This window comes from Pyrgilauda ruficollis, unplaced genomic scaffold (genome assembly GCF_017590135.1).
Source record: "Pyrgilauda ruficollis isolate IOZ18807 unplaced genomic scaffold, ASM1759013v1 scaffold1, whole genome shotgun sequence".
NCBI classification, from domain to species: Eukaryota; Metazoa; Chordata; class Aves; order Passeriformes; family Passeridae; genus Pyrgilauda; species Pyrgilauda ruficollis.
In genome coordinates, this window is record NW_024508100.1 from 6,277,924 (window position 1) to 6,303,887 (window position 25,964).

At 37.0% G+C, this 25,964-nt stretch overlaps 1 protein-coding gene across 1 annotated transcript in view; it reads right to left on the reverse strand.

Moving 5' to 3' along the window:
- Positions 1-25,964, reverse strand: part of SORCS2 (sortilin related VPS10 domain containing receptor 2) — a 353,545-nt gene that overhangs the window by 9,166 nt on the left and 318,415 nt on the right. Inside the window, exons 16-24 of the mRNA XM_041459356.1 lie at positions 25,734-25,862; positions 23,809-23,980; positions 20,027-20,213; positions 16,012-16,145; positions 14,726-14,849; positions 12,911-13,023; positions 11,157-11,282; positions 6,513-6,612; positions 4,886-4,988 (exon numbers count right to left, since the gene is read on the reverse strand). Coding sequence (XP_041315290.1) covers positions 4,886-4,988; positions 6,513-6,612; positions 11,157-11,282; positions 12,911-13,023; positions 14,726-14,849; positions 16,012-16,145; positions 20,027-20,213; positions 23,809-23,980; positions 25,734-25,862 — 1,188 coding nt within the window. The remainder of the gene's footprint in view (positions 1-4,885; positions 4,989-6,512; positions 6,613-11,156; positions 11,283-12,910; positions 13,024-14,725; positions 14,850-16,011; positions 16,146-20,026; positions 20,214-23,808; positions 23,981-25,733; positions 25,863-25,964) is intronic.

Genomic DNA, 25,964 nt, shown 5'->3' on the forward strand with positions numbered 1-25,964 from the left:
ATGCGATATTGATTCCTGCTCATTTAAGCTCCAGTTTATTTGGCTTTCAATTCCTTCTTTGTGGAAAAAAATATTCATTTGCCTTTATAAAACTTCATTTATTTTCCAGAGGCTTGATTAAAATTCAGTTTAGTATAAAACATATGAACATACTCACATGGCAAAGAATATGGAATAATGTAGCATTCTCTTGGAACTTAGATAAAAATAATGACAATAATAATCCATTAAATAGAATACTTTATTGTGGTGTTGACTTTATTATGTTTGGATAAATGTTCAGATGACTGACTTCTTTGTGCTTTGAGGCACTCCTGATATACTCCCCTCTTTCATTTCTGAAATCTTTTCTGCATGCTATTACTTTGATTTCTGAGGATGTTTTTACAAAATATTATGGAACATTAAATTAGTGCCTGTTTTTTTTTATTACTAAAAGGCATGGATTGGGACTAAGCTTGCTCTCATGGAACATAAAAGTAGTATAAGCAAGGTGGGGAAAAAAGATAGCTTTTCTTCAGAGACTGAAAATGAGATAGTAAGTCAATGAGGCAGAAAGATAACACAGTTCTGCTCCAGATTGTGGAAATGACCCAAGAGGGGGTTCATTTACCAAAATTGGTACTTGATAGTAACAGGCAAAAAAGGAATACACACAAAATGGTATGAATCTGGGTGAAGATGATTCATAGTGATTTGTGAAAACAATGCATGCAGCTTTAAGTAGTAGTTTGCATACAAATTAAAATATTAATATTTTCATACTCTTTCAGAGAATTGAGTTTGCTGCAATTAGCCAGGTAAAATACATAAGCACAAAAGCCAGCTATTTGCTCTGGTTTGGCCACTCTAATATCGTGCTATTATACAGAAATGAAAAATGAGAAAATGATGATTTCAGATCTTCTGCTAGTAGCATGATGATTACATGGCAGCTTTGATGTGGCTAAAATATCATTTTCCTTTCCTCCACTTTGCCTGGTGCAGACAGTGCTATTTCCCTTCTCTATACTGCTGCCCATGATCCCACACCATAAAGCTTCTTCTGAGAGGATGAAGAAATCTTTTCTGGATGGCAGCTTGAAAACCACAAAAAAATACAAACATTGTTTCAAAGGGAATGGAAGAAATGTGTTTTTACTGAATCAAAAAACCTAGTAAAGATGGCATGCTATAAAAAAAATATACGCAGATCCCAGATCCGCATTAAGATATAGCCCTGGATTTTTCAAAATTATTTTCCAGCTGCTTCATATTGTTGTGGGCAAAAGAAGCAGCTGCAGTCCATTTTACCTGGATGCTTAAACAACTGGAGCATACCAGTGAGTATTGCAACACGTTGTTTGCTTGAGGCACCCGCTCTGTGGTGCTTCCCATACCCAGGAAGTGAGAGCAGAGCAGAGCAGGGCAAAGGTGCTTCACTCGTGGCTTGCCCACCACCCACACCTGCTAACAGCTCTGCTCCACCTGCACAGGCAAGGTTGGTTCACCTGCAAGGAATGACCCCTTGCTCCTTGCTGCCACGCTCAAAATTCCTCCCCTAAATTAACTAAACCAATAGTTCAGATAAACCAAACAGCTCATTTGTTGAACACCATTACCATTAGTTTTTAAAAACCCATCACATTTATCATTTAAAATTTACTTGCCATATACGGAGTAAAAGCAGCCCCAATCTGAACTCCTTATCTACTCTGATCACCCCTGTGTTTCTCAAAACATTTTGGATTCTTCCTTTTTTTTTTTTTTTTTTTTTTTTTTCCTTGGTTTAAAGCAATGAACCATGCTTGGGATTGTCAGGAGTCAGTTCCAAAACTCTGTGGACTCTAGCACAAGTTTTTCTGGAAGTGGCGGGTTGCACAAAGAAACCATCAGATAAAGTGGGGGGTGCATGAATTTCAGGAATGGGGACATGAAAGAATAAACACTTTCAATTTTACAGCATGTAAAAACAGAGTGCAGCAGTCTTCCTAGTCAATGCCTAAGTATTTGGGATTAGGGAATATAAAACGTGACCTACAGTCATCCAATCATTAGCTAGACAGCCGTAACAGCTCTGGTTATCCAGCAGATCATAAAATTACAGACTTCAGGAATATTTTGGGCAGGAGACCATGCTTGGGGACAAGATCTTTCAGCACTCAGAAACCATGGGGCAGTTTGGGAATGTTTTGCCATTTTCTATCAAAGCTGTAGGTCTACACAAGCCTGCTATCTTCTCTGCTTTTTTCTTCACAAGTCCTGAACTCTGTCATTGCAAATAGCTGACATACTCTCGTGTATGAAGCTGTAACCTCCCCGCCAATCCAGTTACCATCTTATTTTGCAAGCCAGTTTTTCCATCTTGCATCTCTGCAGGTATCAAATTTCACTTTGAGCCAGCAAAGAGAGAGAAAGCAGCCCAAGATATGTTCATGCAGTCTCCTGCAAACCATCTGCTTTGCATGTGCTCTGATGCTAGCTGCAGGACCTGTAGACCCATTCAGTGTAGTGATAAAACTAGAATCCAAAAAAATTTCACCAGGGTAGGGAAAAAGGAGTTTTAACCCTTCTATTAATCTACATGAATGAAGGGAAGGCACCACCAAATGTTTTCCATGTCCTCCTTAGGTTTGTAAATCACACACCATAATTATGGACAGTATTATCATTTCAACACTTTACACATCTGTAATTTCTCTGTGGAATTAAATAATATTTTTATTTCCCCAAGTTATCTCAGTTACCATAAGCCACAGTAATTCTAAAATTATCACCTAAAATGGAACATTTTTTATTGCCTATGGCATTCTTTCAGCAAATTAATTTTTAATACCCAGGCATATAATAGCGAAAAGTCTCCTTAATGTATTATAACTTTCAACTTTTATATCTATAAAGGACACTCATTTCATAGCCTCAGTCTCTGTGGACCAGTTTGTAAACTTACGTACTCACTGTACTGACTTTAAAGGGACTGTACTCCCAACAAGTACTCCACGTGGATCCAGCAATGCACCAACCATCTCCATAAACACAGGAAAGACTCTTTTAAAGGGATTAAAGATTTTGGTGGGACAGGAGTTCACAGGGAGCCCATGAGGAAAAAGCAATTTTTGAAACACAGCACTGATTAGGTGCCAATATTCTTTGAAGAAGAAATTGCAACCAAGAAATGAAGTATGATTGCAATGAAGTATGCAACCAAGAAAATTGTCAATTTTGAAAAGCTTAGCAGTATTATTTAAAAAGGATTCTTTCAAATATCTCAGAAACAGATAAGATACAGACTAAAATTGAACACTACTGCATGGTCATTCATCAATGCCAACAGCTGTTTTTAGGCTACTGAAAACTTTTGACTATATCTCACAATAGTCCTCACTTCCATCTAAATTACCCCCAGCCCCCAAATGTAAATGCAAATGATTTTTACAAATTATATACAGAAGTGCAAGAGATGCACAATTTGGAAATTGCACTGTATTTTCCTCCTTAATAAAAGCTCTACTTATAAAGCAATGGTTCATAGAGCATTAAGAACTCAAGGAAGAATATTTTTCTATTCCTTTCTTGAATATTTTATACTTCTTCTACCATGCAGTAATTTTGACTGTTATTTAAGTACTCTCATTTAAGAGCTAATAAAAGATATAAATCAGATAGCTTTTACAAGATATCACAAGGAAGTTTTATGATCAAAACACAAACAGAAAATCCTCCATTGTATTGCTATTGAAATAATATAATTACATCACATCAAACATTTGTATGTTTTTTCCTTGCTTCAGGCACCTAAAAGAGCAAAATGGATTTTTATTCCATTTTAGAGAGGCTGATACAGTATTCTGCGCTTTGTCCTTTAAAGCAATCAGTCACTATGAACTCTAAAAAGCTTAGGTTCTTGAAGAAAAAGGAGTTTTTCTCTATTGACATAAAAATACTTTAGCTAAACAAACTCTTACTTAATGTTAACTTCATTTACTGCTGTCACAAACTTAATGCTGCTCGTAGTTCTATAAACATATTTATTTTAAATAAAAATCACCCCTTAATAAATGAGGCAAATCAGTATGAATCCTCACTGAGGAAGGACAACAGGAGATGATGATGATGATGATGATGATGATGATGATGATGATGATGATGGCGGCTTATTTCCAGTATGCTCAAACCCAAGAGCTTCTGAATGCCCCAGAGATACAGAAATGGACAGTAGGATGGACAATGATAACAAGGTCCCATGAACAAGAACAAATTATTTAAATTGCACAGCAGCTCGGATTAAAATTAATTGCAGACTAAAGATATATCAGACTGTCCAAGGCTGGCATTGCTCAGTTTTAAGAATATCCTCCACATAAGAAATATATCTTGCAGAAATATTTCTTCCCTCCACACACTCTAGTGCCAAGTTAAAGCTAATTTCTTTCTGTCAGTCATTCTCCATGGCATTGCCTCAGCAATTAAAATGTAATGTGTGCAAAAAGAAGCCCCACAGCATTACATGCTTCGATAAAACTTCTTTTTTAAGCAAATCAGCATTGCAGATACACTCCCTGTCCCAATAGTTTTAGCTTATTCATAACTGTTAGGAGTAATGAGAAGGGAATTAATCAGGAATAATATTTTAGTTCAGCTCTGATTCTTGATGGTATTATTTAGACAAATTGAACAAACTCTCCATAGTTCCCACATTGCTGATATTTATCTTGGATCACAGCAAGTGAAGCAAACATAAGTGCAGTCCCTTGATATCTGAAAAGTTCAGAAAAATATTACTTTCAAAGTATTGTACTTCTTGAAATTCTTCAAGAAATCTTCTTTATAAATAACAAACTCTGTCTTGCTAATCTATGGATAAATCTAATTATTAAAATGCATCTATTGATTAAGGTTAACTTGCCTTTTGAACTTGTAGAGGATGAAAGCCCCGACTGCAACTAGACAAACAACAAAGAGAACCACAATAGCCCAGTAGCCACTGCCTCCTCCAATCCTCTGAGAGTCTGAAACACAAAATAAAGGAACAGTTTTGCATGTCCCCTTCCACATCATTCACATTCTTGAGCATTCTTTTCTATTTAATTGTCAGGTCAAAACCACAAGTTGTTGTTTTTGCAGCCTCTTCACTCCATCTGGCTTCTTCAGAAAGGCAAAACCACAGAATTAGTTGGTGGCTTGTTAATGAAGAACAGAGGACCCATTTAAAAAATAGAAAGCAACAAACAGCAAAACCCAATATCCTGAATATTTAATTATTTGCATACTCAGTGATTGTTTGAGTTTTTTCAGGGAATCTGAAGTTATCATAGTAAATGATCACACACCCTACGTACTTGCTTTGCAAAAGCAGGGCTGTATTAATCTCACAGATGGAGAAAGGCTCTGAACAACAAATGAACTCATCAAGATCATGCATTGATAAAGGCTGGAATGAACATGGACTTCTTTCCATCCCTTTTGTGTTGGCAAACAAATGTCAACCCTTTACACCAGACAAGGTACCACAGTGAGACTGTAGCACAATTGTACATTAGAAACTAGATAAAAGAGCTTTGTTTTCTACAGAGAGATGACAGATAAAATATCACACCATAATTTACAAAATATTGGTAGTGGCTGGCTAAAGCTGTTCTCCCACAACACACTGAAATTAATAGAGGATATATTATGGGAGATAACGCACAAACAAGAATTACAGGACATTCTCATAAAAGATTCAAGTCAAAGCTGGACTTTATGGTTGAAACATCATTTTAATGTCTCTCTGTTTAAAATACACACAGATATGCACATATACTCTCTTCAAGCAGTTTCCATCAACAGTCAATCCAGGGAGACAGGAAATGCACACAACTTCCCCTTGCCCCCACCCCATCTCCATTTGTTTTAAACAGAGAAAAACCACAATTTATCTCAGGACAGGATTAGCAGTGTGGAGACCCTACAGCAACCTTCCCATTAGTTGATCAGAAGATCAGAGATACAGCAAGCCTTGTGTTAGAGCCAGTAGTAACAGCCACAGAGTTAATGGCTGATATAAGGGCAAAGAAGTTCTGCTCTCTTAGCAGCCAGATCTAAAGTGATTTCAGATCACCAGATGAGTTTTTGAATCCTAGCTGGCTCTTCCTTCAGGGCACTATTTTGTACAATGGAGGTATTTACTTTATGTTGTGGTTACACAGAAAAAGCAAGAAGCATGTGATACAAATTGTGGGGTATGACAAAATGGAAACATTAAAAAAAAATCATTTGGTTGTGATAGTTAATAATGACCAAATGCACAGAATTAGTTGGTGGCTTGTTAATGAAGAACAGAGGACCCATTTAAAAAATAGAAAGCATTTTTATATATATATAAAAAATCATAATGTATATGTGTTTATTTATATGTAACAAGTAAATATACACATATGTATTATATGTACACATACACATATATAAAGATATAAAGATTTTCTCCTTAAATTATTAGAACTTGAACAGGAATCCAAAAGTTAGTCTATTGATAGCTTTTTTTATATATTTACCTGAATCGGAGTCAGCTAAAGTCACTAAGACCCAGTATCCTCCCCTCAGAAAGAAACTGATGTTGTGTGCGTTCAGGGCCTGCTTTATAGCTGCTATTCTCTGAAAATACAACAGAGAGAATGTCAGATGTTTTGTGCTCTGTTCCACTTTGAGACACTCAATGTTCTGAAAAGGAAAACCTCTGATTCTTTAAATGGTGAAAGTACTTGTCAATGATGAGCTGAAATCTAAAAGAAATTCAATATTTAAAAATCAAGCAAAACTCCAGAAAACATAAAAGCTGAAAACATCACAATTTTATAGCCAAATCTTTCTTCTTGATTACCCAAGTCTTTACGTTTACCCACTATGAGACAGACAGCAAGCAATTTGCATGTGCTATTGGGTTTACCTGGGTCATAACTCACACAATGCATAACCCATATTAAAAGCCCCATTCTTCTAACCTATCAGAAGAAAACCTGTGATGTAACTTTGGATTTTTTGCCATGAAAATTAACTACTACTTAATAATGAACTGCACTTACCTTACCTCCTTACCTACAATGAATGAATTCCATTTATAGCTAATTTTTAACAATACTCCATAGAAATATATGCATTCATTCATGTGGAAAAAAAATCAGTATTCCTCCCATTTTCTTCCAGTGGATAGAGCATAGTGAAATATGGTCTCTCATATTTTTATGGAGCAGAACCATTAAATATACCCTCACATCCTAACCCCAGATGACAAATTGTCTGAATTATACTTTCTACTTGCTTGTGTCTTCAACATGGTCAATTCTCTAAAAGAGCAAAGCTAGTTTTATACTCTCTGCCTTATAATTTGAGACACGACTTCCCAGAGGATGCCAAATTAGAAATTTGCTTTATATCCATGAAACCTTCACAAGTAACTCCTGTTACTATATTATCAATTATGGTGCTCACCTTTGACATGCTTTTGAAGTATAAGGGATAAAAGTCCCTGTAGTCCCTCTCATATTATGGACAGACACTATACAAAAGTTCAAATATCATCATTCTTTTTGAGGAATATCTAATTTCTGAAGCTATTCTACTGACTTTATTATTTTTTTTTTTTTTATGTGGGAATGACTCAACGTAATGGTGAGCATAGCTTCAGTTATTTCACAAGACAATTACAGCAGACAGCTCCTAAGTATTTATCTTGTTGCCTAAAGCCTGAAAAGAAAATGGAGATGACAACTCCACTTAGGAGTTAGGAGTAGCTCCTCCTTAGGATTAGAAGGTTTTAAAGTGATGCTGCTATCAATGAATAAAGCTCCTTTGTATCAATCCAGGTTCATTCATGAGTTCATGGTGTATAGTGCCAGAGAGACAACTACTTCAGCGTAACCGACTTACAGCCAGTAAATGAAATTTCTGAGCTCCATAACTTTTGATTCCTCATATTTTCCTGGCAGGTTCATAAGGAGCCCAACATTTGGTGTGGTTTTTGCTTAAGTGATTAAGACTTGTGTGTTATTTAACTCTCCACTGCTGGATTTGTACCTAAATCTATATGAACAACGTCCTCAGGTCAAAAGCTGGAATCTCCTGTGAATCCAGCCAAAGGTTCTGGCTTGCTTATTTCACTGACAGACTGATGTTTTTTTCAGTGCTCATGGGGTTTTTTTTTCTGCCCCAAGGTATTTATTGAGCTCCTCTCTAGACTTAAGTTTCAGGTTCATATACCAGCATTTGAATTTTCCATCTGCTTTTTCTACATCCTTTACAATGACAATATTTGAACATGTGAACACGATGGCTCCTGCATTATAAGAATGTAAAAGAATGAAAAATAATGACACTGTTCAAACTCTTACCCACTTCTACATCTTTGGTTCTGACTTTTGCTTTTTGCCAAAGCAACTCACTTGGAATTTTTGTGAAGTAGTTTGTCTGGATAGAAATCTTCCTCAGAGCCCCTGCCTTCCAGATTATAGTTTAATTACATTTTAATTGAGTCTTTCAACTGGACTCATCCCACCTGATATTAGACATGCATAAATTAAGCAACCGAGTCTTCTCTGGAGTCTATAAACAGAATGGAATACTTTTGAAATTTCTCTGTTCTTGAAAGCAGGTTAAATCACTGTCAGCTTTTATTTCTCCCTGCATATATTTGAAACAAAAAGGGCTCTTGTCAGAGTGGAATAAAATTTCACAATTTCCAAGGGGCTCCTCCTCCTGCACTGACAGCTTACTTACCACCTTTGTTATTGATGGCTACTTTTGTCAGTAATGATTCATATTCTACACGACTAACCTAATAAATAGTATCACATCCCAACACTCCATGTAAAGCACCAATAAAAACTCCAGCAAGCAACTGTTACCTGCCTGAACAAGAAATTATTGCCTTTAAAATTTCTGAAATAATGTAATCCCAAATCTAAAAGGTTTTCAGCCAAGAACAAAGAGGTTCTCTTTAAGAAATGACATTTTATAACTATGTCTAAGTTAAGGGTATCAGAGACACCTCCTCCAAATGTGCAGAAAAAATTCTGCATTGCTGAGTCCTCACAAAAGTGTCACAACTCTGACTTTGAGAACTGGGATGAGCAGCATGACAAAGCACATATTTCCACTGTTTCATGATAAAAATCTTCAGAATTCTCTTCTAGTAACAGAAGGGAATGTAAGGAATCTTTAAATTTATGACAACATGAATATTTTCCTGTTGAGTTAGCAGAAGCTATTGTTTCTAAGTTTATTTATATAGGGTATATTTTCAGGAGTTTTCTCAAGTCACAATTGATTCTGATATATTTTATCAAAATTTTTGCCATTGAAGTCTAAAACAACAAATTTATCTGCACATATCAATAGCTAAAACAATGTCCATTAGCAATAATATAACACCAGAAACGTAGGCAGCTGTCACAAGACTGGCTGTACATCTCTACAGCACTGTGCTCTACAAAACAGTCGGTGTTGGGATGTGAGGCTGGTGTACCTGACTTATTACCACAGCACAGCACAGGCTGCTGAAATTGCTTCTGTCTCCCTTGTTCCTGCTCCAGCCATGGCTCTGACCTCGTTCATCCTAACAATGACAGAAATGTACACAGATTCTCCAGATTATACAATTACTGTTCCCTTCCCCTGCTCCTCTAGTCCCAGAAAACCTTTGCAAGGTCTTACTGGAGAATTAATTACAAATCTGTGTCCTGCTACACTACTGAAACATCCCTATGGCCCCACAGAATGGAAGCTTTTACAAATCGTTTGCAGCATGGGATTGCTCCTCTTTATGCTCTAAAATAACTCACATGATGTTTCATACACAAACATGAGAAAAATCTTGAGACAGCATTGATTTCAACTGATACTCTTTAAGCTGCCTTGAAGCACAGCACTAATATAGAATTTGAGATTTAAAGGGAACTAATATGCATAAAACTTTGCACTGAAGTAAAATGTTTGTACAACCAAAATAATCTATCACCATTAGTTTCCTTAAATTATTGAACATGTCCATTCCCCACAGGCTCAGAATAAGGAATTTCCTTTAGAGGCTTCACCTTGCTTCCTCAAGAAATGTGAATTTTCAAATAATTTTGAAGCGGTAATATTCCTCTGGCTGAAAGCCTTAGTTCATGAATGGGTCTCTAAAAAAAGAAATAACTACTAAAATTAACTATTTCCTGCAACATAATCAGGAATCAGACTCCCAGGAATTCTCACTGTGATTACATGGGAGAACAGTAACGGTGTCTGCCAAAAAAGTAGAAAGCTTTGTGCACTCACACATTTTAATGACAGACAGCTGTTCAAGTACTTGGACAACTTCAACATACTCCTTTGGACCTTCCAGAGCATATCTCATGAACTCCAAACACAATCTATTTGGTTTATGTTAATATGAAGAGCTTTGTCTTACCTACTTCTCCAGCTCTTCGGAGACCATGACCTTGTCTTAAAAAGCTGTAAAATGCTCTTCAAAGTTAAGGATACCTTACACTGATTCTTTGTAACTGACAGGAAAAGAACTGCAAGGTACAGGCACAAGCTAGCATCTGTTTCTTCTCTATCACAGCAAAAGGACAAATACAATAAATTGTAAGTGTCAAACAGTCTTCTAGTTTTCAGCTGGCATGAAGTCTTTTACTATGGAGGAAACTGTTTGAAAACAACTAGGGAGAAGCTAATATCTGATTTTCAATCCTGTATTCACTAAATTTGTTTTTTACCAATTGAAAATGACATTTTCTTACAAGGGCAGAAAATACTTACTTGATGCTTTTTACATTATGGGTCAATGACTAAGGTTCTGGGTTTGTTTGGACCTGAAATCTAATTTCCTTCTGAAGACAGTGCAGAGACTCTTTGCTCTACTCTTCGCTTCACTTAATGGCATGCATCACTACTGTTTCTGTTTAAAAGATAGACCAATATTAAATATTCTTGAGAAACACACTAATACCAGAAAGAAGCAGAATGCTGCTCTGGACACTGTCAAACACAGCAGACATAGCTGCTGTAGCATTCACATATACCTTGTCAGATGGGAGTGAGATCTTTACATAGGCAGAGATCACCTCTTAATTTCATATAAAGACAATGAGACTACAGCCACTTATTGCACAACAGGATGAAGGCTGTCCTAGGCAGATGTGCATTGCTCTGGTTACCTTATCACTTGTTATGCTTCTCTTCTTTTTTGGTTGATTTGCTGGTAGTAGCACATGCAAGTCAGCAGCTGTGGGCAGACCAGGTTTCACAACTGTCATGAGCGTTTCTTCAGGTATACTGGTCTCCTGTGAAGACAACAAAGACACACTTTGTGTTTTATATAAAACACATAAGTAACTCCAAAAATGGCTTTTAGACTTCATTGTTCAGATCCTTAATATTTAAAGAGAATTCCGCTAGAAGCTGAAACATGAACAAGGCCAAACATAAATGTACTGAAATGTGAGTTGCTCTTTGAATATTGGAAGGCCTAAGTGTTGTTATCACATTAAAGTAATTCAGTGGCATCAAGAAAAGAAGCAAAATGAAGAGGTTTTCAGGTCTTAGAAAAACTCTGCAATGGCCGAGCACTTCTGAGGTAACATACAAAAACAATCCTAAGTGGTTTAGGATCCTTTGTGGGCCATTCAGACACAGTGTAGACTTAGAAGTGCATATTCATTACAGCTAGCTTTAGCTTTTGAAAGTTGCTTAGGAAGGTGCTTAATGGACAGAGAGAAGTCCTTCAATGTACGACTAAGAACACTCAGGTTCAGCTCCTGAAATTGTAATGAATACCTTCATTCCCCTGCTGAAAGTCAAGTGCATCTCTTAGTAAAATAGTTTGTGTAAATTTGGCTTTTAGTCCCAAATTTCTCAATGTTTGTACAATGCAGCCACACAATTCTAGTGACCATACCATGGCCACTTTCCTTGGCCTTCCTCAAACAGATTCTGAAACTCCATTAAATTGTTTGTATACTTTGGCAAATGTTTCAGTAATTATTAAAATGCAGGAGTTATTTTATAGGGGAGTAAACTATTTTTTGACTGACATTAGTGAAACTCATTATGGAATGAGTTTAAGTTGATAAAAGCAAGAAATTAATTCAACATTTGATAAGAATCTCAAAAAAGAAAAAAAAAAGAAAGCAGGAAAGTATAAAGTCAAAAAGTTTAGAACCTGATTTGCACGACTGCAAATCCAGGCAGAGTGAAATTATTTAAAATTCCAATATTTTATAAACAATATCAAGCTGTACCTCAGTGCTACTGCCCTCATGAAAGCCAGTGTGTGCACCCCCTCAGTTGCTGGCAGGGTGTGTGCCTGCAGAGCTCTCGAGCCCAAAGGTTTCCTTGAGGTGATCTAATGCCACAGCACTACTGCATAGTTTGTATTTGATTTAACCTACGGGATTCAGCTGTTCCAAATCCACATTTCTTTTGTGAACATGCTCTGAAAAACAACTTTACAAACTGTGTGCCTATATATTATACATAATTTTCAAAGTTACAGAACAAGCATAGGAAATTCTTTCTTTCTGCTTTGTTTTTACACAAAGATGATGTCTTTTACATTACACATTGCTTAGCTTCTAAATCTATCACATTTAAACTACTTAACTCTTCCGGCTTTGGAGTCAGCAGTGTTGGCTAATATGTCTATCCCTAATCCCAGAGAGCAATATTTATCATTAATTGCCAATTAGGCTGTGTTAGACCTAAACTGTCTGTGTTACAATATCACTGTCGACAGCTTGCACTTAAAAGTGACACTAGGCGCAAACTTGCATGAAATGTGGCTCATGAGGTTCACTTTATTATTCTGCTCAGCCTCCATTTCAAAAAAACCTTCTAAATGAGAAGGGATTAATTTAACCTTCAAGCTTTACTACTGGCGAGGGAACATTTTATGACCAATCTGAACGAGCACCTTTGCAAGAAGTCGTGTCACCACCCGCCCAATGTCTTCCCTCCACTCTGGTATGTCAGGGTTGTACTTGTCCAGGTCCTTAGTAAACTTCAGAGGAAGAACATGAAAATAATCTAGAAAAACAAAAAGAAATAGCAAGAAATAAACTAGATTGCAAAAGGGGTTTGATAGAACTAAAAGTCTCTATTTAGCACTTTTTGCTGTGCAGCACCGCAGTATCTAGGACCCCTGCTGCTCTCTGTTGTCAGGCATTCCATTTCTTTCTGTATTTTCATCAACACCATCAAAATTGTGCCCAAAGACTAAAGAAAGGAGGAAGAAAAGGAAACAAAGCAGATTTATATAAATGCTCTGGGGTCATAATGCTCCCAATAATTTTGCCCTAGCTAAATAAGGGAGCATTAAAAAAAAGTCATTGCTTTCTATTATTTGAAATGATAATGTACAAATGGATTTTATTCTCACCGAATCATAAGCATGTGGGGGTTTTTCCACTACACATTTCTGTTTTCTGTATAAAATCAATACGTTACTCCATAAATTAGATATGAAAATAAGAACAAAAATTATATGACAAAGACTAAATACTTCCCTCTTTGAAGAAAAGATAAAACAAAGGTACACCCGTAATATTTCTCTGGATAATGTTAAAAATATCTGAAATACTAGAAATGGGATGATCCTCAGAAAATAGTCTCTAAAATCTTCCCTTTCTCCCTACAGGATCCTTGGATGAAAACCTAGGGATCTTAATGCAAAGCAGGGATAGAGAACCTCTGGAATGCACAAGTCAAACATGCTTCCACTCAGTATTTCCAACGGAATTTTATTTTAACTTGGCTTTCTTTTTCAAAAGTTTATTTTCCTGATGGCCAGTACTTTCATGCTCTTGATATCAGGATTGGCAAAAGAAGAACTGGAATGATAAAACCATTGATGTAATCACACTAAGAAGGTTACACTTCTAAAGATTTCTTAAAAAGCTGATGCATTTATAAGTAGTAACATAAATATTGTATCCATTTATCTTTGAAAATGAGAAGGTTCATAAAAGCTCCATTTAGCATAAGTGGGGGTTTTGCCATTATTTCAAATTAGTAAGTATACTAAAAGCAAAAATAACAGAATCTTCTTCAGACAATAGAGATGTATCACATCTTGTATTGCATGATATCTGAAGGCTTTTAGCTCTGCATTAAAATAAAAGCTTTTATGCTTATCACAATTCCCACACGTGACAGCACAAATACAAATGTAAATAATTTCCCAGCACTGCATTTTCCACAGTATATTCTGCCTTGTCACCACATAATAAAACACAAAAAGCCACACGAGAACACAGTATGGAACAAGAGCTGAAGGGTTATTTAATAATTACAGCAGAGCTATATTTGATCCAAAATCTCAGATAAACATCAAGGTAACAGTGACATATTTTGATGAAAGGCAATGATTTGACATGGTTTTCAATGCTGAGAGCCTTTTTTTTTCAGAGGTATTTAGACTACTTTACTTACAAATTCTGGGAAACTTTCTAGTCACAGGTCAAAATACTACTTAAACACATATTGCATCTGGGAACCACAGTAACATTTAAAATAAGCAAAGGAAACAAAATGTTAGAGATTAAACCTCTCATAGAATCCCACTGTTCAGCTTTGTGGAGTTATTTAGTGACTGTTCATGCCTCTAATTTTAACAATTAAATCTGGCATTAGATTTAATTTTACAATAGGTTCACTTGTGGTAGGGCTGGTTTTAGAGGTCCAGTAAAATACATATGAAACAGAAAAAGGAAAAAGACTAATGTCTCACCAAAAACATGGACAACTTTTGAGTCCTGAAGCATAGAGCTCCCACAGGAAACTTGCACTGTAACTCTGACATCACCTGTCTCAGCAAACTTTGTCACCAGAAAACTCTCCAATGTAAGCAGTGGCTTTAAAAAAGCAAAGAATAATTGAAAACAGAATTTCAGCAAGAACCATGAGAAGAGTGCTGGAAGAGACTGTTGTTAAAAATATCACCAAAAAAATTGCACATAAAATTTAAATTTTTCAGTATTTTATCAAATTGATCAATAACAATTTTCAATATAGAATTTGTCTTTCCATAAAGGATCCTACATAATCAGAATAGCAGCCAGATAAGGAAAATATTTCTTTTAGAGTAATCAGTCAAGTATTGGGTTTTCAGTCAGATCTCACTAAAATTAATGGAGTCTGAGGGAGACTCAACAATCTCTACAAGATTATATGAAGAAACCCATTTGCCTCAAAAAATGTAGGGTATGTCAGGGTCAAAAGGATTAAGGCTGTCAGCTTAGAGCACCAGCCCACAGTCACCTCTAAGGTGGAGTTGAGATACTCTGTTCCTTTACCACATCCTTAAGAATGACAAAACCCTTCACAAGAGCCTCAGTGCTTCTTCTTGCAATGGAAAAGTCAATAATGATGAACAGATACAGGCTGGGATTAGGGTAGACAGCACATTCACAAGAAGAAAGTTCACTGCACTTATTTGAAGCATTCCTCTGTCACACTTAGTCTCCCTCATGAAGAAAAGATTGTACTTTTCTGTTATTGAAAAAATTACCTTAAAAGAAATTAAGCCAGCCATACAATAAATATTCCCCAGCAGAAATACTTGGATATTTAATGCTCTAGGACATGTTTATATAGACTTTGATCCCCAAATGAATAATGCTAGATTGTTTGAGTGCTCTCAATGATTTGATGTCCTTTAAGATAACACATTTATTTTTGATAAGACTGTTATTTTAGACTCACAGAGAACATTTATCTATACAATGAAAAAAACTAAACAACCTATATATATATATATTTGTTCAGCACTTCAATTTACATCACTCATGTTATTAGCTTGGAAGTGCATAAATCTAAGTTTCATCATTCACCAGTTATGATCCCAAATGCATTCCCCTCTAGAAGTTGGGTTTTTTTTTCCCACAAGTAATGAAGTAGAAGAAATTGTTGTTTCTCCCCCACAATGCAAACAGTTTGGAAATTGAAAGAAAGGGACAATCTTTATTGGAAAGAGATTGAAATAATCTCTTGAAATAATCAAAACCATTTGTGTACCTGAAGATTGTTTCCTATCCACCAGTAGAAAACTGTCAAATTAGGATTCTTAGGCAGTATGATGGCTGTCAGGTTCACCTCCTGGTTTCTCCCAATGACTGGAACCACTTCTAAATTTAAAGCCTGGAGTGGAGCTGAACAAAGTTCCAAAAATATCACTGAACAAGAATTCATCTGTTTATTAACACCTCCTTCCCCAAAAGCCTCCCACCTGTTCACCATAAAGTCCTGAATTTATTTTTCCCTCCCTCCTTCCCTTCCTCTTTTACATTCATGTTGAAAGCTATGGACATAACTGGAAAGACTTCATTTCAACTACAAAACATCCCCCAGATGACCCCAAAACCCCTCAAACCAAATCTTAAAGCAATAAGACAGATCAACAAAATGGGCTTCTCTCATGCCCATTCTTTTCATTCAAGTCCAGTTTGAGAACACATAAGCAAATACTCCAGATAAAAACTGAAATCTTTTTTCAATCTCAGCTTTTTTTTTTCTTTTTTTAAACTCAGTAACAAAAGTTCAAATGAATAGAAATCTAACAAATCTCAAATTGCTAAGGGAAAATCAGAAAACTGAAAAAGACTGCTGCTGACTACTCATTTTCATCATAAAATATCAGCTGTTAGGCTCACACAAAAAATCTCATTAATTCATGCTTTAAAATAGATCTGTACATCAGGGGAGCATTTATTTGCAAATCAAAATAGATAACCTCTGGACTCCAAAATGTGCCTTAGAGTAAGTTTATTCCTTTCTGAACTACTAAAAACATAAACATTATTATTTGTTTAAAAGAAATGCATCATTACAATGGTTTTATCTGCTTGTGTTATGTTTATTAGTCTTGTGCTGTTTCACAGTACAATAACTGTGTTGAAAGAAAATCTTTCCCTCAGAGGTTTCCCAGTATATCTTTATCAGAATGTCTGAAGGTAACAGCTTTTTAACAGTACAAGGTGGTAACTAGAATTTTTTAACTTGTTCACCTGCACCAAGTACCTGGGATATGAAACCACTGTACAGCTCAACATTCATTCATTATACAGAATGAATACTAACCAATCCATTTCTGTTCCATTCTAAATATCTTTTAACTCATTCAAAGGTTTTTCATCTCAGTGCAAACTTAATGGCAATTAACACTGGTCTAAAGCATTTCTCTTATTTTGTATCAGACACTGAGTCATTGCTGGTTCATTTCTAATTTCACTTCGACTAGACTGACTGAACTGCTGAGAGCAAGTTGTCCAAAGTCCTTTTCCACCTCACTTCACCTAGTCTGTGTGGTGCTTCATCCGAATGTAAGGCTCTATTTTACTCTGCATTTTCTCCAATAAGTCTTTAACCACCTACATGAATTCAAGAAATGTTGGGTGCTTTAACAAATTATCTATTTAGTAGCTTCCAGAGGAGTAAAAATGCTTCTCCGGTGATGGTGTCTTGAAGAAAATTCAGAAATGTTAGGAATTGCATTAAATTTGCTCCTCCTAGAAATAAATTTTCCTCCTGGAAGAATCTGACGAACTTTTTTGCTTTTGCCGTAAATTTGTGTTTTCACAGAGGAAACTGATTACTTTGAGATATGGTTTTGTTCGTGAAGAAGATTACTTTCTTTTCCAAGATTTTTAGAGGCCAAGTTGTTTGTTACTTGAATGATGACTGTAATTTCAAGTTTGCAGCTTCTACATATTGAATAGCTAAGAATAATTTCTGCAAATCCTTCTGCTTGTCTCTGTTACACAATTCTATAGTGCATTTGAACAAACTTCATAGCACCCTTAAGTGTGTACAATTAAGACTGAAGTTACGTGATTTCTATTTAACTAAGTTAAAATTTCAGTAGTTTCCAAAGTTCCACACTATACAGGTCATGGTTCCATGAAAAATAAAATGCATGCAGCATATGTATTAATGTATGAATGCAGTTCTTCTTTAGTTCTTTTTATTCTGATTTCTTGGGCCTCTCCACTTGCCTACTCACATTTGTGCTAATTCTAATTCCTAATTTCTCTTGCAGTTCATTAGAAAGTTGTAGATTATTTAATCTGGATCAGAAAGTACGATTTGGATGACAGGCCAAAATTCTTATAATTGTCCTTCATTACAGAGTGTCCCATAGCAATGTGGCAGAAGTGAAAAGACTTCCTCTACCATTTGCCTCTGGAAAAATTCCCTGGGAATAATACGTCAGTTGGAGACTGCTGACTCTTGAAAGAAGAATTCTACAGAGACCCCTGCTTTCATGGTATTCTACAGTGAAAAATGTCCCTTAATGGCTATCAGTGTTTCACTAGAACGTAGAAATTGCAGTTTAATTAGTGCCAACTAATTTCCTCAAATATTGTGATTTACCTAAAAAAATTAAACAGATCAAATCACATGGAAAGCATTTACTCAAGCAGGCTGTGTAACACACTGCCATGAGTCTGCCAGTCCCTGTGCAGCACCCAGGGGCAGGCTCAGGAAGGGATCACATCTGCTTCAGTGCCCTGCTGCCTCTGCACTTCAGCACCAAAGCCCCACAATGCACCAGTCATTTACTTGTGTGAAACAACTCTGCTTTCTGCAATTTTAAAATCTGCTGCATAAAAGAGAATCAATGTCTTTTAGTTTTACTGTTTATTCTAACAAAGACCATATTAAAAGCACACTTTGAGAAAGTCTTCTGCTTTCCATCAGGACTTGCTGCTGCTTGTCATTCTCTGAAGAGTTAGAAGTTATTCTTGGAGAGAAGAATGTCACACAATTTTTTCCTGTTTATTGCATAGATCTACTACTTCCTTGCCTACTCCCCTTCTCAGCACCTAGAAGCTTCTCAAAAGGAACAGTGAAGCCCTAAGTAATTTATCTGAGCTCTCTGGGGTTGTCAAATGATTTAAAAAACAAACACAACGAAGAAACAGATAATGAAACTGAGTTGTAAAGTTTGATTCTGATTCTTTCTGCTTGATATTATCTGCAGGATATTATCTGCAGGAGACTGGTCTTTAGCATGAATGTGTTTGGCTTTGTCTGCTACTCAAAGAAGAACTGGAAATTCTGAACTCAAGGACACTGACTAGCAAAACACAAAAATATCAGCTCAGCAGCCACTAGACAAGCTGACATAAAGCAGATGGCTGTGTGCACCACCTGGTATATGGCTCCAGTGATTTCCATTGCTTTGGAAGTAGGATGGAAGACACACCACTCACAACAGAGGGAAACTGACACCTGGAGAATGCAAGATGAGTATCTTTTCCTTTGATGTTACTCGTTTCTGAATTTTTTTGACACATCTGAAAACAGGCAATAGCTGTCTTGAATCTCAAAGGAAGAGGAGAAATCAGTTCCACTTTTGAGTTCCCTTCTTCATTTCAGTTATGAGATGACTGAGGTACATTAAGCTTGCAATGGTGCATGATATTCCCTGGGCTGTGCTATTCTTTATTTTATATCTGTTTGATTGGGTTTTTTCAGTCTTAGTTAAGGAGAGGAAGAGAAGAACAAGTCAAGTAATACTGCCTGCAAACACGAAGTTATATCCAAGCACCATTTAAAACTCTGAGAATTAACTACCTAAAATTTAGATTTAGATCCACTGAGATTTTGACTATTTTTAAACTCATACAAGAACTCATGTTTCCCAACACATTTGTTAACTTGCTTTACATTGCACCTGGAAGCTCTACAAAGACATAGCTCAAAGTATTACATTTTAGCTGCTAAGACTGACAAGGGGTGTTGAATCAGGAAGATGGATCAAGCCTGAAATTTATATGAAGCATGCTTGTTATTTAAAAGATTAATAAACCATTCTTCTGCCAAATCCAAACAATACTAATTCTAACCTCCTACTGGATTAGGTTGATAAGCCTCAGCATTAACAACACACAACACTGCAAGATTGCATGAGGATATTGAAAAAATACGGTCTTTCCTAATTGCGACTAGCAATTTTCTTTCCTACTTCATAGCTGGCGTGAGGTTTGTACACAATGGCCAAAGTAAGAAAACCAAAGAGCTAATTTACAGTTGACTTGGACGAACACCACAGCCTCGTCATGCCCAGCCACGTTCTCAGCCTTCACGGACACGCGGTAAATCCCGGGATTCTCGTAGCGGTGACGGATGGGCTCGCCAGTCATCGTCAGGTTCACGTATATCGCCTTAAAGCCGTCTCCAAGATCTACCTGGTATTTGGTACTCAATACATCACCCTAAAAGGAAAACACATCAAAGATATCTTCAATGGCCGCAACCAAAATAGACAGGACACATGTTCATAACCTTTTATGGAATCACAACAGCGTTTTCAGCCCCAGCCAGACATTGTGACCCAATTGCAACGGCTGCAGTAAAATCACTACTGCCATGGCAATTCCATTAGCGCAACAGATGCTGTGTGCACTAACAGAGAAATTACCATGTTTACAGAGCAAGGTGCTACCTCAAAATTATATTCCCCAGACCACTAACCGAGTTGTACGGCACAGAAACCAACACTCTTCTCTTAATGCAGCTGGACATTATGTAACATAATGGCACAGGGCAGCCCCAGGTTTAAAAGCGATGCTCATGTGATTGTAAGCAACCGGAAATTGCTATTTTAGCAATTTCCTACTCATCACACAAGCTTCTAGCCCTTGCAGTTATAAAGTAAAATTAACTGGTTTAGATGTTCTTCACAGCACTTTCCAACCACCCCTTCTTAGTGTCAACCAGCCTTTAAGACCTAAGCTGGGATCTTCACACAGAGTTGTAGAGTGTTACACTGAGCTACCAGCATGCCAAGAACTAACATGCTCTAGTGCAAAATTAGATGCATCCTTAATAAAGCAGATCACTGAGCTAAGTTTGGAAAATGGTTTAAAAGTCCAGTCAAATAATTCTGTCACGTCAAATAGCTCATGGAATTTATAATTCATAATACTTCTGCTAAGTGCTCCTTTAAGTGACACTGTGTTCCTAAACTCAGGCCTAAAGTACCACAAGGCTGATACCACTGTCAGAGGACAAAGATTGCCATCACCCATGTTGTCATGGGCTGCTCAAGAGAGAAATCAGGCCTGTGCCACATGGACTGGTCATTTGGTTGCAGTCAAAGGAAAGTTCGTTTTAGTTGTGAGCAGCAACAGTTTCTCAATACTACCGGCAGCAGTGCCTGAGCAAGGGGCCCTGAGTCCTTGACCTCCAGCAGTGTGGATGTTCCTGCTTGCTTCCCAGAGATCATGGCAGGCTGCAGGGCCAGGTTTCATAGAAAAGCCTCTTTGTTGTGGAAACACAAGTATTGACTTCAAAAACTTCTTTGCCTCTAGGAAAGGAATGTATATATACACCCATACGCTGGTCAAGTGACATGAAAGGCCATCAAAGCAGAAAAGGATTGACATTAAAGTATTCAAAAATCACTTAATTTCTCCAAAAGCTACTCTCTGAAATTGCTTTATTTCAAAATTTAATCCTAAAAGACACTAATGTAATTCTTTTCATGATGACAACAATCAGTGATTGCAAAAATCTCCCCAGGAAACAGGTGAATTACCCAGAGTTGGACAATTCTAAGATTTAGCAGGAGAGGTGCCAGGCATCTTATCCTATGCTTTTTCCAATAGAGGTTGGACCAGATGATCCTTGAGGTCCCTTCCAACCTGTCAGCCTATATTTCTAGGATTCTTTGAAAATCAAAGGAGATATCATGCCTAGAACCTATATACCCTGCCATTATAAAAGGTACATACATTATAAAAGGTACATTCCTCCTTTTATTATCTTGCAGTGTGGACAATTTTCTTCTATGTTTTATCACATGAAACAACATTGCTTATCATGTAAAAAATTCCCATAATAAGGAACCTGTAGGATTATCAAATACCTAAGCACCGTATTTCAAGACATATAAAGGACTGTGAAAGCCTCTTCATTGTGAATAGTTTTTTCCCAAATAACATCTTTCTTTTGACAACAGAAGAGTAGAATTTTGCAGAGGAGATAATATGTTATTAAAGTTTAAAGCAGAAGAGATATCTCCTTGCCAGCAATGTGTTAGTAAGTGGAATCTCTTTAGATGACATTAGCTTGCATACAATTCTTGTTCACTGTGTCTAATGCTAACAAGTGTACACACATATTTTTTCCCGGTGAGACAGAAACCAGCATTGAAAGACAGTAGAGGAAGGTTCTCTTAACATCTAATAACTTCCCTAGTGTAAAGATGAGGGTGCTTTTTTCAAAACACCAAGGTATTTCTATTTGCTGACCAGTAAAGACAGAGAATGGAGAGATAGCAAAACAGCAACAAAGGGAAAAGGCAGATAAATCTATAAGGAATTGGGACATCCACTTCCATAAAAAATAGGAGATTGTCATGACATTATTTATTCATATATTCAGCCAATAAAATTTGGGAAAAATTATGACCATTATGGCGCATTTATTTGTTATTATTATTTCTAAGGACAGTTGCAAACTGCCCAAATGTACCAGAAGCCTGCTTCCTTTCCTCTCTGATGTCTGCTATTCCTGCACCTAATAACATGCATTCACAGAAACTAGCAAATTAATTTTGTTCACCAGAGAAAGTAGTATGTTTTGGTTTGTTGAAGAAGAGCCGATTCTTAAACTCAGTAATTGTTTTGAATTCTCATTAGATTTTGTCATACAGATTAAGTCCTAAGCAGTGCTCAGAACATTTGAGTTTAGATATTATTCTTAGCCATAGAGGGCACCAAACTGCTATATTTCTTCTAAATCTGTCTTCCTCTTTGATGTATGGAGCAAAGACTTCACCAAAAGGCACAGCAAGGGATTCTCTTCAAGATCCCTTATTACTGAAGATTTGTGAATAATTTTAAATGTTTTTCATATTGCCACAGAGATTCATGAAAGCTTCAGTAGGAAAAAAGTCAAACTGCCAATCAAAATCATTAGAGTCCAAATTGTAACCAAATGCTCTAGGCTTACAATAAACATTTCCAAACAAACTCTGAAAAGAGAAGGCAGCAGGACTTGCCACACAAACTGTTGGGGCACTGCATGCACTGGGACAGAGCCTGCGAAGCATTAAGCAGCCCAGTGTTCTGCACGTAACCTTCTTGATTCTATTACAGAAATAAATCCCAAGTGCTCGATTTATACAGCACAGGTTTGCCAAAATGTGTGAACTTTCTTCAAGTTCTTGCAAACCAGTGGGGTTAGCCAGGATTACAATACACTGGTAACCTGAGCAGAGCAGTTATAGCTTAATGCTAAAAAACAAGCATGAGAAAACAAACCCATGGCAAACAATTCATCCAAAAGTTACTCACTGCTGTTGGTCAGGGCCTTAGGGAATTGTCTCTCAATAAACAGAAAAAAAACCCATATCTTTGGCAACACAACTAATATAGAAAAAATATTCTTATGCTGAGCTATTTGCTGATTTCTGTAAGGCTTTGCCTCATTCCTTTCTGAAAGGCTGATTCTCAAAAATACCTAAACCCTAGTATTAAATGTTCTCTCCATTTTAGTTCTTCTCTGATACAGCACTTGAAATTTTCAGTCCAAGAAGACTTTGGTAATACAGTTACTCTGATTTTCCAAGAAACCAGTGCCTTTTCTGCTGAGGAGACAAATCCTGTTCTGTGGGTAGAATCTGGAGGTTCACTGAGTTTAATGGCTTATCTTACTCACTTGAAATCAAGTTTCAGTGTTTAGAAAACTGTTAATCTTTGTCTCAAGCATAAATTAATCTTCATTCAGCAACACAACAGGTAGGAATGAAATTAACCCTAAAATCAGCAATTCGACTTCCATGTAGCCAATGTTTATTACTACCTGCTCTTGTTGGACAATGAAGGTGATGTCTTCCCCAGGCCTAACAGCCAGGCTTTCTTCTCTGATGCTGATCTGAAGTCCCTTGGGAGCAATCAATGGACACATATGGTGTGCTAAGTTCTGCTGCAGGTCTACTCCACCTTCACACACATTAGAAACAACTTTCCTGTACCTGCAAAAACAGTAAACAGTGGGCACAGTGAATTGGAGGTAAGCAAAAGCATGCCAGCAAAGGCACCAAATGCATGTGTGATTGAGGCCACTGCATTTTCCTTGGGTTCACAAATAGACAAGATTGCAAATGATCAAAGCCAACTAACAATGCAAGTACTTTCACTGGGGACATTGCCTTGACTAGGGGAAACCTGCTGAAGAAAGAGAGTGTAGAGAATGGATGAGAATTTCATTTGCATGCATTGGAAGAGTCTGTGTTTTCCAACTTAGAAACATGCCTGACTAGCCCTCAGGGACCTAGACAGTCTGCTGTCCTCTCTGTCATCCCCTTTTCTAGCATCCAAGTCTTCAATGCTCTAGAGGTCTTGGTTCAAATCCCAAAGATCGGGAAGGAATTAGACCAAACAGCTTCTACATTAACCCAGAACTAATTGCTTAACTGCTGCTTCCAAATCTATTCGTTTCTTAAAACACTTAAAGCATTTGTTTAATGTAACTGTATAAAATAGTGAAAGGACTCACACTTTTAAAGTGCTAATAATGTAATAGTCGGATGTGTACAGTAATTATTTACAGATCACTTTCACACAGGTATCTTATTTTTAAACATCCTTTACAATCAGAGTTATATTTCATTCTTTTGATTTCCCACTCTGTATATCCCAGCTGTCAGCCACAACCCAAAAGGCAGCATTTTCCTCTGTAAGGTAAATATACACAGAGACTGTGATTCTATTGCCAGATTGGACATTTCAGCATTTGGTTCTCATCTCCACAACCGACTGTGATGGTGTTATGATAAGCCAGAATAGATGCCAGCTGCAAGTTATTCTCAGCACAGACGTCAGACTACATTGTAGTGTATATTCTATGCAGTATTGTTTATAGTTACTAAAGCTTTCCTTTGATTCTGAGTGTCCCATATGGTCAGGAAAAGAATCTATTCTCCACAGAACTCCTTACCCTTATGGAAGTGAGAAACTTGGAAATTCTGTGAGATGTTGTCAGTTCCTCAGAGTAATTCATTGGATCCAAACTGAAAATTATTCTGAACCCAAGAAACAAGCTAAAAGAAAAGGCTATGAATGAACATTCCTATCAGAAGTGTAATGATACAAAATATTACCAAAAAAATTTAAAATTTTTAAAAGACAGCTCCCCCTCTTCTCAAACGGATTAGTTTTTAAACCACTGTGAACACACAAGACAATATTTTCCTTTCATTAGTCTGTAGGAAGCTTCTGCTCATGCTCTATATCAGAATCAGAACTTTTCCATTTGCCACTTTTTACAGTTTGCCTTATTTACATTTCATAGAATCATAGACTGCTTTGGGTTGGAAGAGACCTTAAAGATTTTTTCTTTCCAACCCCCCTGTCATGGACAGGGACACCTTCCACTAGATTAGGCTTCTCAAAGCCCCATCTAACCTGGCCTGCAACACTTCCAGCACTTCTAAAGATGAGGAATCCACAGCTTCTCTGGGCAACATGTGCCAGGGTCTCACCATTCTTACAACAAAGAATTTTTTCCTGTTATCTAAGCTAAACCTTCATTCCTTCAGTTTAACTCCATTACCCCTCATCCTATCACTACGTGTCCTTGTGTAAAGTCCCTCTCCAGATCTTTTGTAGACTCCATCTAAGTATTTAAATGTGAATTTCTTTCAAACCACATTTGGGGTTGCTGGTTGCAGCCTCTACCCCTCTCTGGAAGCCTCATCAAGCCCATGAAATGCAAAATCAGCTTACCCAGTGCTGCTGGTGTATGCCTGCCCCAACACACAGTCTTCAGGAGGTGCTTCTGGATTAAACCAAAAGTCAGCAAAGCATTTGCTGGACTCCAGCTTCAGAGGTGCAGAGCGCTCAAACCCATAATCACTGAAAAACACCAACACCAAACATGTTACTATTGCCACTTCACCCTGCAATCCAGCTTCGGGTGAATGAAACTACATTTTTCAAAGTCCATATATTTTTCCA